Source organism: Gavia stellata, chromosome 21 (genome assembly GCF_030936135.1).
Source record: "Gavia stellata isolate bGavSte3 chromosome 21, bGavSte3.hap2, whole genome shotgun sequence".
Classification (NCBI taxonomy): Eukaryota; Metazoa; Chordata; class Aves; order Gaviiformes; family Gaviidae; genus Gavia; species Gavia stellata.
This window is the reverse complement of record NC_082614.1, coordinates 13,345,289-13,357,989: the sequence shown is the minus strand read 5'-3', so window position 1 is coordinate 13,357,989 and position 12,701 is coordinate 13,345,289. Positions and strand designations below refer to the sequence as shown.

At 43.1% G+C, this 12,701-nt stretch overlaps 2 protein-coding genes across 3 annotated transcripts; both read right to left on the bottom strand.

Annotated features, from left to right (window-relative positions):
• Window positions 1-239: 239 nt before the first annotated feature.
• ARPC3 (actin related protein 2/3 complex subunit 3) lies at window positions 240-6,027 on the bottom strand. The gene is given in 9 exon segments (XM_059827920.1): window positions 240-759; window positions 1,590-1,684; window positions 2,235-2,361; window positions 2,649-2,717; window positions 3,006-3,082; window positions 4,204-4,303; window positions 5,384-5,462; window positions 5,464-5,573; window positions 5,986-6,027. Coding segments are annotated over 9 exon segments (762 nt in total). The 3' UTR covers window positions 240-696.
• Window positions 6,028-8,201: 2,174 nt separating this feature from the next.
• Window positions 8,202-12,543, bottom strand: GPN3 (GPN-loop GTPase 3). 2 transcript variants are annotated; one of them, XM_059827675.1, is made up of 8 exons: window positions 12,461-12,543; window positions 12,273-12,383; window positions 12,020-12,187; window positions 11,439-11,563; window positions 10,628-10,743; window positions 9,883-9,979; window positions 9,214-9,342; window positions 8,202-8,477 (listed from the first exon to the last, which is right to left on the bottom strand). In XM_059827675.1, the coding sequence occupies exons 1-8, from the start codon at window positions 12,534-12,536 to the stop codon at window positions 8,415-8,417; spliced, it is 885 nt and encodes a 294-aa protein (XP_059683658.1). In that variant the 5' UTR covers window positions 12,537-12,543; the 3' UTR covers window positions 8,202-8,414. The 2 variants fall into 2 exon arrangements, with proteins under 2 accessions (XP_059683658.1, XP_059683659.1); XM_059827676.1 differs by having other exon boundaries at window positions 12,273-12,381; window positions 12,489-12,543.
• Between the last annotated feature and the right edge of the window lie 158 nt (window positions 12,544-12,701).

Here is a 12,701-nt window from a genome sequence, read left to right as displayed (position 1 = left end):
TGTTACCCTTTGAAGGCATTTTAGTACGATGGAGCACTGCTCTGGGAAAGCAGGCCTGCTAAATAGCCAGGTACGTTGCCGCAAACTACAGCCCCTGTATCAGCCCCGTTTTCAGTGGGAATGATTCACTTCCTACTGATTACCATTACACAATAATGATGGTCTTTTCACAAAAAAAAAAAAACCTCTGTTTTCTTTGAAGGCTATCTGTAAGACATAAAGTAGTTACCACATTAATTACAAGCCAAGTTTATTGAAAACAAGGTAAAAATCACTGCACTTGACAACACAGCGTGAAAGGTACGTTTTCTGTGGACATACGATACTGAGACTCTAGCCAGTAGAGCAATCACGCAGCTCCCCCTGCCCCACAGGCAAGCCCATTTCTTCTCTTAAATACAAGCCCTGTTTTAAATGCTAGCTGTAGCCACTGATAATAAAGCAGCTTGCATCTGAAACAGCATGTTAGAAATCACTTATTAAGCACCAGCTTAATAATATTTGCTTACACAAATTATCTTTTTGCTCTCCCTCCCTTAATCCCTCATTGACTGGTTTGTGGGGGTTTTTTTCTTTTTTTTTTTTTTCTTCATAAGCACTTAATTCTTCCTTGGTACAAAACGTATCCAAAACAAAGGCAAAATACTTTATACACCTTGCTGTGGAAGTGTTTCATGTTGTTGCTACTTTGCCTCTTCACTGCCCAGGACCTGACAGACTCTTGTTCATGAACTGTCTCTTCACAAAGCAGATCCACCACTGCAGAAGGAAGTACAAAGTCAGAAAATACACAAAAGTGGTTTCCGTGTAATAAACAAAATAGTGACTGATTCAAAGTATTCAACCTCTAACAAATAACAAATGTTAAGGCTCCAGTTTTGCACACACAGTTTTCCATGCTGGTTTCTACTGGAATTTAGAACAAGAGGACAGGAATGGACCCAATGAATTTATAATATAGGACTCTGAATTAAAGCGGGACATTTTACTTTCTATTATTTCTATTTTTTTTTTACTGTTTATTCCAATATACTTATTCCAATATAATTATAAACAAGGGATGCATCAGAAAGCTATGCATTTGAAACTAAATTAGCCTAAACAGTTTCAATATTAAAATGCAGTCACATTTGCACATGAAACATCTGAACAGTCAGAACGTAATTCATGCATTGATTAGCTATTTTTTTTTAATCTGGATATGAGACAAAATGGTCTACTTCAAAGAAGCTATCAAATCAGAACCACCCGGGAAGATAAACAGCATCTCTCATGCCTGTGAATTTCCATTGGAAAACCTAGCCAACAGAAGATGTGCAATACTTTGAAGAGTTGAACCAGACACCTCTTATTACTGCCCTGCCTTTTAAAGTAACCCAAATTGGCATTCGCTGTCTTACCACATTATAGATTAAATTTATTGATACCTTGCAGCCTGCTATTTCCCTAGCCTTGTAAAACCAGGGAAGCTTGTGCCAAGGTTACCCACGCCTGATCCCTCATCCCATCATCTCGCTTCTCTCCACACAGTTCTGAAAAAACACACCAAGCCTCTCATTAAATCTGTGATGATTGCACTAAACTCTTACCTTACTAGGCTTGTCACTTTGAGGATCAAATACTTTTTCACAAAGGCGAAGACCAGTTTCTTGCCTCAGCTGCTGCAGATAGGCCCTCATCACCTCTGAAACACAGCACAGGAAAAACCAGCGTAAACTGAGGCAGCACCAAGTCAAACTGAGTTTAACAGGGAAGCATCAGAGATCACTGCTTAAAGCAGAAAGTGTTAGTTTTCACATCTGCACACACTGGCCGGCTGGCTGAGTTGGTTTGCTCAATTTACAGCCATACTTGGGATTTTTATGATATTTGTACCAGTAAAAAGGATCATCCAAACTATTTTCTTCCCCCAGTTACCTTTGCTCATTATTGCGGGCTTCCTATTCTGCCAGTGCAGCAGTTGGCTTGGGTGCCATTACAGGGTTTAGCTAGTGATTACATTGATGCAAAAGGCAAGCTGAGATCGCTATTAATTTGTTCTGTTGGATCTATGGATCCAGGGGAGTCACTGGTCCCCTGAGGTCAGGAAATCCAGCTTCTGCTGCCCTCAGAAGACAGAACTGCAGATTTAGAAGATTCAGTTTTAACGGTAATTCTTCTAGTTGCAGTCACAAAAATGCAGCTGGTAAAGTATGAGCCCAAGGAAGCCTTCAGAGGTCCTGGATTAGCCTTACCTTCCTCCTGCTTGTTGGCAGGTTTGGCGTAAATGGCATTAAGCGGAAAGCCAGGCTCCCCAGGGATTGGGAAGTTAGTGATTCCTAGTGTGTACATTTCTTTCTCTCCTTGGCCTTTGGAGTTACACTGGAAGAACCAGGCAAACAATGGATTAACAGTTATAAACAAAAGCTGATGAGACGTTAGACCCAAATATTTTACCAAATCTGTAACATAAAAACTCATCAAGAACAGCAACAGAACATCTCTTTGGAGATCCACAGTCTTGGAGTATCTGTGGCTCTGACAACTAGGACTGGGGTGAACAGGATTATTTTTGCTACTGGGAGGAGAATATCAGCAAACCCCTTCCCCAGTACCATCCCCAGAAAAAAACTCAGTCTCCCTCCTTCACAGAAGTTCACTTTTCTTACCTTTTGCAGCTTTTTCAAGCACTCAGAAATGTAGAGCGTTATGTAGATCAGTGTTCTGTCAGCCTCATTCTGCAAAGTAAGAGCAAGCACAGAGCCCAGCCACTCTTAGATTAAGGGAAACTTTATGGAACAGATAAAAGTTTGAAACAGGAATGAGCCATTGAAACAGTTCAAGCCATTTTGGCCTACAGTTTCCCCATGAGAGAGGAACTTGTAATTCATGACATTTACCCAACTTGAAAAGTTAAGTGGGAGGAAGGGGAGTTTTTGTTATCTAGTAGAATTATTTAATTGAAAATATATTCACAGCACCGACCCTCCAAAGAACTACTATATGCACAGTATCTCAAAAATTACCTTAATTTCATAATTTTTGAAGAAAACATTAGCTTTGAAGTAGTAGATGGCTTCATCTATAATATCTGTGTCCTTAGCTAATAAAAAAGAAATACAGAGTTAAACAGTACACTGTTACACTACATTTGGTCATAACTTTTACTCACTGAAATACATAAATAAGGATTATTGCAAAGGCAAAACCTTGGTATTTACAAAAAGCAGAAGACAGCACTATATAACAGAAAACAGTCATTGCTGTGTGAAACACTGGTGAGCTCAGACCATAATATTTAAGCTTCCTACTCTTAGCAGGAGCTTTAACTCCCTTCTTCTCCTCCCCCCATGATTTCTCACTTCACAAACGGCAGCAATTCAGCAGTTCCCCACTTTCTTACCGGTTGAGTAACTCAGCAGAGTTTTAACAGCGTAAAAGTCTTCTCAGGACACAAAAATGTTTTTGGAGAAAGCATAACAACAAAATCACGCAAATGTCATTATCCCCTCCAAAAAAAGGGAGGGTGAGCAGAACACACAGTGGCAAGCTTACTTGTGACTTTCACCTGCTTTTGCTACCATCTGAGACTGCTTAAATCCAGAAACATTTTCTTTATACTTCTTTTCTCAAACTGAACCGCCACACTACTGGGGGATATCATGCCTGGCAAGTGCTATTTCACGTGCTGAAGGGGAATCGTACCAGGCTGCCTGTGGACCCTGTTGGGATGTCCAATTTCAATTGCATCCCTGTTGGGATGTTTCATTTCAATTTTTGAAGCCCCCTACCCTAAAGTGCTGCCTGTCCTACTCCTTGTCCTTCAGAGCAGCCGAGCGTCTTCAGCCACAGCCCCAAAGCCTAAGTTCTCTGTAGCTAAACCTCCACTTCCTCTGACAGCAGAGGGTTCACACCGCCACATCCTCCTCAAAACCTACTGAAGAGCACAGTGAGACACAGGAGGAAGCATGAGAATAGTAACCGTAGGCTTTAATTACTGACTAAACTGATTTAAGCACGGTGCATATTTATCTGTGGCTAATTATTTTCTATGATTTGCACAACTTAAGTATTTGAAGACTTTTCCTCCTCTATAAACTGCAAAGCACTCGATTTCCAACCTGGGACTTCTCACATCACTCTTGCTAGGGCTGGCTTGGAGCAAACCATGAGATGATGATGAGCTATATGCAGGCATGTTTTCAGAGATTATTACAAACTTACTTTCCCGAGGTGCTGGGCCTTTAAACTGGCTTCTGATGGGTAACAGCGCCATGTTCCCAATTAGCTTGGTGTCAGAGTCCATTAAAGTTGAGTGGTAAGCCTACAGACAGGGGGGAAGGCTGGTTATTAATGCTGCTGAAAATAGACATTTCTGTGTCCCCCATGTCATCATCAAATAGGAGTCAGAGTCCAGTTCGTTAGTGATGCTTCCAGCAATTTTTCCTTGCACAAACAATCGCTGTTTTCTAATTAGGTCCAGATCTCAGCACCATTCTGCTGAAGACCATGAGAGCATCCTCACTGGCACCGTGTACGGTCATGGGGTGGGAGACAGGGTAAAATTGGTACAGCTGCTCTGTACGTGTTGCTTCATCCCCAGGCTGCCTGACCCCATTCTGCACAGCACCAGGGGGTAACAGCCCTGCTCTCCTGCCCAAGTAAGGGGTATTACATAGTTAATTGGAAGTTAGTTGGTCGTTAAAGAAAGATTATATTTTAGTTCCACATCTAGCTAATAATATTAGACAATAATAAATAAAGCCAGGCTTAACACATACTCACACACTCAAAAAAAAAAGACCTTGCTGCGCACTCTAAAACTGGTCTAAGTAAAAAAACCCAAAGCCTTCTCCCTATGACAGATTCTTCCTGGGAAACTGATTTTTAACAACTGATGAGTTGAGTTTTAGGCACTTTCCAAACATTCCCACCCTGCTGTGCCAGGCCACCGGGAAGCCTTCACCCCCTCACAGGCGAGGTTTTGGGGGGGAGAGGGGGATAAGCATCCCCTAGCAGAAAAGCAGTTTATTGCAACCTGGGGAAGGTGGTGTGAACAAAACCGGAGCCAAGCACAGCTTTGACCACCCTCTCCCTGGCTGGACCCGGGGGCTGCCACCCTCCCAGCTGCGGCTGCATCCCTGACAGGAGGAAGAGGAAGAGGAGGAGGGCGCTGGCCTTGCAGCAGCCTCCCATAAACAGCAGCTCCCTGCCCTGGCAGGGCTCCCCGCAGCTGCAGCCCCTTCTCTGCCCCCGGCAGCCGCCCACGGCCAGAGCCGGGCGGCGGAGCCCCTCTCCCCCAGCCCAGGGTCGCCCCCGCGCTCCCCGGCCGGGCCCCGCCGCCCCAGCCCCTCTCTCCCCGCCATCCGGGGCCGGCCGAGCGCCGGCTGCGAAGCCCCCTCACCGGCATCTCGAAGGGCAGGACGCAGCGCGGCGGGGCCGGGCAGGAGGGGAGCGGAGAGAAGCTTGCAGCAAACCTTCCGCCTCTGCCTGCGCTGCAGGAAATGAGGCAGCAGAGGCGGTGCGAGGAGGGGAAGCCGGAGCGGAGGCCCGCGGCGTGCACCGCCCCGAGAGGCATGGCTGCTGCAAGAGCGCTGCCAGCACGGAGAAGGTGCTTTGAAAGCACGCTCAGATGGGGAATTGTTTGCTTTTCCCGCCCCCCATGGCGTTTTCCCCCCATCTCTTTGCCTTTGCTGTGGCTGGCACTGCAAATAACCCCACCTTGGGCCCTCCGTGCCCCCCTTTCCTTTTCCAGCCACCCTGACACCTTGCTTCCTGGCTGGCAGAGGCGAGCTCCTGTCCCCAGCGAGCCTCAACGCTTGGCAGGGGTGCAGGTGGGGACACCTTGCTCCAGCCGGTCTTCTCTCCCGCGTGTTTGCCACACTCCTGGGCATCGCTCGCTCTGACCCGAGGTGCGAAGCGCGGCCGGCTGCGCGGGGCACGCAGCGTAAGGAAGCACAGTCCAACCGCTGCGTTTGGAAGGGTGCAATGTTTTAAGCTGCATACTCCTGTTACAATCAAGCCGTAACCTTCCGTGTGACCCAGCATGCTGAATTTGTCCCCCAGCGAATGACTCGTGGTATGAGTCAGGGAGAAAAAATAGGGAGATTTGGAAGGTGAGTCAAAGTACTCTAACTGCAGGGCTGAGATTTGTCCTTTCAATGCGCCACAAGCGTGACTCGTCCCAAGGATGCGCCAGTCTGGAGGTGAGTTAAGCCACCAAAGTTTTCCCAATGTTTGCATGGTTTAATTCAGGTACTGCCATGAGGTGATTAGCTCCCCGTGGGAATAAAAAGACTTGTCATGTCATGAGGTTAACCTACACCATAACTGTTAGAGAATAATAGAATAGTTTGGGTTGGAAGGGACCTTTAAAAAAAACATATATTCAGGGGTTTTGGCCCCACCTTTTAAAGCTCTGAAGAGCTGACTTTTTTTTTTTCCACCTCTTCCTGGTGACCGCAATGACTGTCTTGAAACTGAAGTCTCAGCATTCACTAATTGTATGGAGCTGGGAGTAAGGTTTTAGAAGGGCCAAGTATCATGACACTTGTTGTAGAGGTCATAAGGCTGGCAATTTTTGGAAACCTAACTTTGAAAAAAAAAAAAGACATTTTAATAGCTCTTAGACATCTGATTTCCCATTTTTTGTTTGTTCCCATTTAAAAGATCCCACGCGATCCTCCCTGACCTCCACATATGGGTTCTGGGGAGCCCTGTTCCTCTAGACGTGCAGGTCTGTTGAACCTCACTTCCTGTTCTGGCTCTGCTTTGGGAAAAGCAGATCCTTACTTCAAAAATAAGCACCGTATCAACAGTATGACCATTTAACCATTTATTTAAACAGACATGAAGAACAACCCTACTGATGGATAGGAAAAAAATTACACCTTCCAGACTAGAAGCAAGAAACTACAAAACTAAACTCTGTGCCAAGCTGCTATCACACACCGGGTTTAGGTAAGTGCAGTTGCCTCCAAGTATTCCCTCCTTGATTTGGTTTCCATTAAGGGGTCTCCTTGCAGTCAGACGTCTGCTAACTAACCAAGCTGCTCCTACAAAATGACATCAATTGTTCTTATTCTACTGAAACACTTGGCTGCTTGTATTTTGTGAGGATGGGGTTCATTTCTAATACATGAACTATGTATTATGTATAGACTGATGATACGCCTACATATAAGTGTTCACTGATGTTAAGCATTAGATAACCATGAGGCTCTTTTTGGAACATATTTTAATTCAGGGACTCCATGAGCAAATCTGGTTCCTCGGGGTTAAAGGTTGATACGTACTTGGACATATCCAGCAGAAAAACACATCCTGAAACTCAGCTGAATGTAGCTAATGAACAGGAGGAAGCGATTTTAGGAGAAGCAATAAAACACATTTTGAAACATTCAAGACAACCCAGGAACAGTCTGTATATATAAAAGAAATACAAACAGTGAGGGGTAAATTCAGTGGTACATTTTCCCATAGGGCTTGAATTATTACCTGATATCAACGGCCTGTTAACTGCTACACCTAATTCCGGAATTGATGCTACTTGCCTGAAAAATTCCGAGGACCATTTTTACATATATTTAGTTACTTAGGTGAATACGTTCTCTGGAGATAATGTGCTAAAGTTTTGCTTCTCTGAAAGCACCACACATGGTACTATACAGGTAACGTATATCTATAGTAGGAGTAGGAGTTATTTATTCAGGGGAAAAAAAAGGAGCTTACTTATTTGTTGCTGAATTCTTCATTAACTAATGCAGTTTCTAACGTGATTGCACAAGACCATCACTGAATTCTGTTTAAGCTGATTTCAAGTGTTGTGATGTGCTTAAGATGTTATCAATGTATAAACCACTTAAAGTCTTGTGCAAGTTGTACAAAAACCTGCCTTAAGAAGGCTTAAAATCTGGGCTCTTCCAAAGTGAATGCAAACCACTCATGTTCTTCAAGAAGGGTGAGAGACCATCCACTGACCAACTGTTCATTTGAAGTTGCCAGTCATCTCTTCATTCGGTGCAGGTTCAGTTCATGAAGTACAATTTTTGCCCTTTACAACTTTTTTTTCTCTCTCATCTAATAATGAAACTACTCGGTACTGGAGATAACTATTTATTGCAACGTACTTGTATTTGGCTTTGCCTCTTTTGCAAATTACTAGATTTTTTCCAAGCATTCTTATGCTTAAATAAGATACATCTATATATGGGGAACTTTTATATGTACTAATGCTAGTCTATGTATTTTATAACACACACGCAGAAGAATAAAAATTGTTTATTAAAATAGTTATGAGGTCATATAGCTCACTCTTCACTATAAATATTAGTTATTTTACAGATAAAACATCAAGTAAGTTTGTGTAGGGGTGGATTTTTTTTTATTTTTAACACAAGCAAGGTATTTTCCTCCCATTTTTGAACATCCATTTTTTACTCATCCACATGATCTTGAAAATACTCATCCACAAGAGCAGATTTATCTTCTTCGCATTCCTGCCCAAAAGAAAACAAGAAAATGTAAAACCTGACTTTTCCCTAGTGGCTGTCGTACACTGTCTGTTCTGTAAAGTTTTATTTTGGAAACCACAACAGGAACAATGTCTAATATGGTTCCATAAAACATGTAGCAAGACTTCCTGAAAAGCAATTTGTTTCTAGAGCTATCAAAATTGTATAGATCTAGATCCAGGTATTCTGCATACTTACAGAGTACAAAACTGAATTTAAAAATTGAATAAAAGCACTGGACTTGTTCTTTAGAATTTACGAGCTGAATAATAAAACGAGACGGGGCTTGGAACAGATTTTAACACAGCAGTCTTCTGTCTTGTATTTTACGTAACAGAAATTATTCCCAATCTATATCTCATGTAGAACACACGGCCTCAACGAAGAATTATTAGGGGAGTTTGAACAGTCATGTAGGAAGAAATCTTAGTGATCTTAATGGTCCTTTCTGACCTTTGAAGTTTAAAATTCCATTATTTTTGAAAAACCAAAGCCTTACTTTTAACACAGCCATTTGAACAGACTGCAAAAGCAATACAAAAGACTTTCACTTTTATAATTGTCCATGAAGACGATATAATGATTGTCACTAAAAGATTAAACATGGCTTATTTTGAACCATACTGTGTCAATCATTTATTTATGAGGCAAAGAAGGTATTTATATTATGACTTGTATTGTGGATACTTTTTAATTTTTCATCGTATCAGAAGTACCTTACCTTTGGTTCTTTAAATTCAAGATCTTCTCCATACTGAATGGTAAAGTCTATGTGCTGCAGAACTATATTTATGCTTTCCTCATCAGAGCGATCAAAAGGTAGAAATCGAACCATACCGTAGTCATCAATCTAGAGAAAGGATTCAAAGGACATGAGTAAAAAAATGCAGTAAGTTACTTCTTAATCACTCTAGGCCACTTCCTTAAACCAAACTTAGGTATTTCCTGTCTGGACTGTTAAAATACCATTTAAAGCCACACTGCAAACCAATGGCAATTCCCCACTCGGAACACCTGGCTATCAGTCCCAAGTTCTACACAATAGATAAAGCCGTTTTCAAAAATTGCTAATAGAACAGGATTTACAGGAAACATACTGGCTACAATCCAAATGTTAGTATCAAGAATCTTACGCTAATCTGAAAAAATCTAAAGCTGAGTTAAAACAGGCAAAAAGTAAAATGCTCAAGTGCCTGAGAATCTTTTAGATCCTGGCTTTGTTAATAAGACTGGTAGGTAAACACACAGTTTTGGGGCTGGGGAGGGGTGGGGGGAGAATTATTACAGTACATACAGTATGTGTAACAGCAATCAAGTCAGCAACCATACAGTATGGTTTATAAATACAGGACTGAATTTAAGGGTACCAGTTAAAAAGCAATATACCTACCAATCCACATATAGATTTAGTCAGTTTTTTAAACATTTTGCTTTTCAATATATTTGTAGAATCTTCAATCATAGAATACATATCTGGATCTAAGTACCTGGGAGAAACAAAGTCATCATTAACATCGAAAGAATCCTTGGCCACAGAGCAAATGAGTCATTGTGCTTTTATATAGCTTCCACAACCATCCATCATTCTGTGATGTGAGTGAACTAACTTCGTATCAAAAGAACTTACAACGTCTGAAAATAGTTTTTGTAAGTATTTGACTATCTCAGATTACAATTGCTAGTAGAAACAACTGAAGCATTTTTGCTAATATATTTGTATACTCAAGAAAGCTTTGAGGAAGACCCCAGGGAAAAACTTTAATTTTTTCATGTTAGCACAAAGGTAAAAATAACACATAAGAAATTCAGTATGTTCAGAATCAAAAACCCAATAGGATCACCTCTGGTTTAGGTACAGTACCCTGGAACGTCATTCAGAATTACTTAAGTTATTCAAGATAATTATTTACAGAAAAATCCAGAGATATGTTCAAACATGGAGCTAGCCTTTTGACTCTGACTAAATTGTAAGCATGCTATCCAGACGTTTAAAAACTATGTTCGAAATAAAACAAATGCATCTTGTCCGATTTCAGAAGAGTATGCTTTAATTGTGGGAAACATTAGACTGAATTTTGAGTGAAGTTTACCTCAAGATATTACACTACAGAGTAAGTAATTTTTCTGGAACTTACTTTTCTATTTCCTTCTTGGCTTTCTTGCTCAGCAAATCCATTTTGGTCATGATGTTGATCTGTGGAATCTCTAAAGATATCATTGCACTGAGTGCTGCCAGAATTCCAGAGATAAACTTAAGGAGTATGAAAAATGATGTAGTTAAGTACAGAAAAACACACCGCCAACATGCAGGACACTCAACCACAGACCAAATCTAGCTAATGAATATATGAAACGTGGACACAAAGCCGTACGCGGAGTCATTCTCTCTGTTGGAAAAAGGAGGTGCTGAGTATGCCATCTGCCATCTATTTCCAGAGCCTCAAATTGGGATCTGCCACTAAAAAGGGCATTAAGAAAACCCAAAGCCCTTCTAGGGAGTCTTACTGCTAGATGGGGAAAGTGGTCTGCTCTCTCCCCAGATCTGAGAAAGCTCTCATAGAATCACAGGAGAATTTAGGTTGGAAGGGACTTTTAGAGGTTATCTAGTCCATACCACTGCTGAAAGCAGAGCCAGCTTCAGAGTCAGATCAGGTGGCTCAGGGGTTTTGCCCAGTCAAGTTTTGAGTAACTCCATGAACATACACTACACCATCTCTCTATGCCCCTCTTCCAGTCTGACCACTCTCACAGTGCAGGATTTTCTTCTTTACATCCAACTGGAATTTCATTTGCTGCAATCTATGTCTGAGGCAGCTGAAGACAGCAATCAGCTCTCCCCCTGCTTAGCATTCTTTCCTCTGGGCTAAACAAACCCAGCTCCCTGAATTGCTCAGATTTCTTGCTCTTTATCCATATGAACTTTTACAACACATTTCAAATGGATACCTTAAAAGATTCCACCATAAACTGAGAATCCACAAGAAAAACTCCACAGACGCGGAATTCCCACTGCTGAAGCTGCTCCACCAGCTGTTTCATCACCGGCAGATGTGTGTAGAGTTCAATCTGACCTAGGGCACACTTAGCACATTAGTACACAGAAACGTGAAGCTAACAGAAACAGTTCACGGTTATCAGTTATATATATATGGGCATTGCGCTTAATATGAATAAAAGCTGTTAAAGAAAGCACCTTTCTTTTCAAACAACTCTGACTGTATTTGGATGAACTTATACTGGAGAAGCGGAAAAGAAATAGAAAGGTTTTTTCCCCCCTTCACCTCCAATTAGTGTTAGTTATCAGTTGCCACAGTGTTCCCACACCATATGACGCTACTAGAGTCAGTGCAGTCACCCAGATTAGCCCGGGACCAGGTTCACTTCTTAAACATCTGAAAGGGACTCTGACAACTGTTAATAATGCAAAAGAAACGTGTGAATGATTACAGCCGATAAAAAACAAAATACTGCAAATTTGATATTGCACATATATATTGAACAATACCAAAACATTGACATTTGTTTACCTGGACAATCAAACAATATATAGTCATCCTCCACATGCCCAAGGCTTTCCTCTAGCCAGTTAAAGTTATTGGCGAAGTATTCCATGCAAAACACCAAGCCACCATTGGGACCAAACCTTAAGGATTCATCTTCCATCACGTCGTCCACTTCTATTAGCTCACGGATGTCTGGAACAAGACACACGGGGCGGTTTCAGTTCGGTTGCCTCCAGCGGTGCCCAGAGGCTGCTGCAGGCCGCCTCCCGCCGCTCACCTGCCATGACGGGGTAGCTGAAGAGCTCCGCGGCCGGGTCCAGGTTGACCACCTGCACGGCGCGGCCCAGCGCCTCGCAGTGCTGCACCATGGTGGAGCAGTACGTGCTCTGCAAGGCGCACACACACACACGCCGTCAGGGACCGCCAGCGCCGCCGCTGCCGCCCCCCCTCCGCTGCCGCCCCCCCTCCGCCACCGCCCGCCCCCCCGCCTCACCTTCCCGCTGCCCGCCGGGCCCATCACCAGCTGCGCGTACCGGGGCATGGCGGCGGCCGGGCCGGCGGCCTCCGCGCAAGGGCGAAGCGGCGGCGACTGACCCTCCAGCGCCCCGTAGCTCGCCTGGTCACGTGCCCCGAGTAGCCTATGGCTCGTACGCTTGAGCCAGCGCGCACCCTCAGTACGGAGAGCCGGCGGGCTCAAACCGCGCGC

What these genes read in the sequence shown, in the direction of transcription:
- GPN3 (XM_059827675.1), bottom strand. Translation starts at nt 12,536, where the DNA reads ATGCCCCGGTACGCGCAGCTGGTGATGGGCCCGGCGGGCAGCGGGAAG. An exon ending in GGGGGGCGGGCGGTGGCGGA is followed by an intron (nt 12,384 to 12,460) that starts GGGGGGGCGGCA and finishes TGTGCGCCTTGC; the next exon opens with AGAGCACGTACTGCTCCACC. An exon ending in CTAAATCTATATGTGGATTG is followed by an intron (nt 9,343 to 9,882) that starts GTAGGTATATTG and finishes TCCTTTCTCTAG; the next exon opens with ATTGATGACTACGGTATGGT.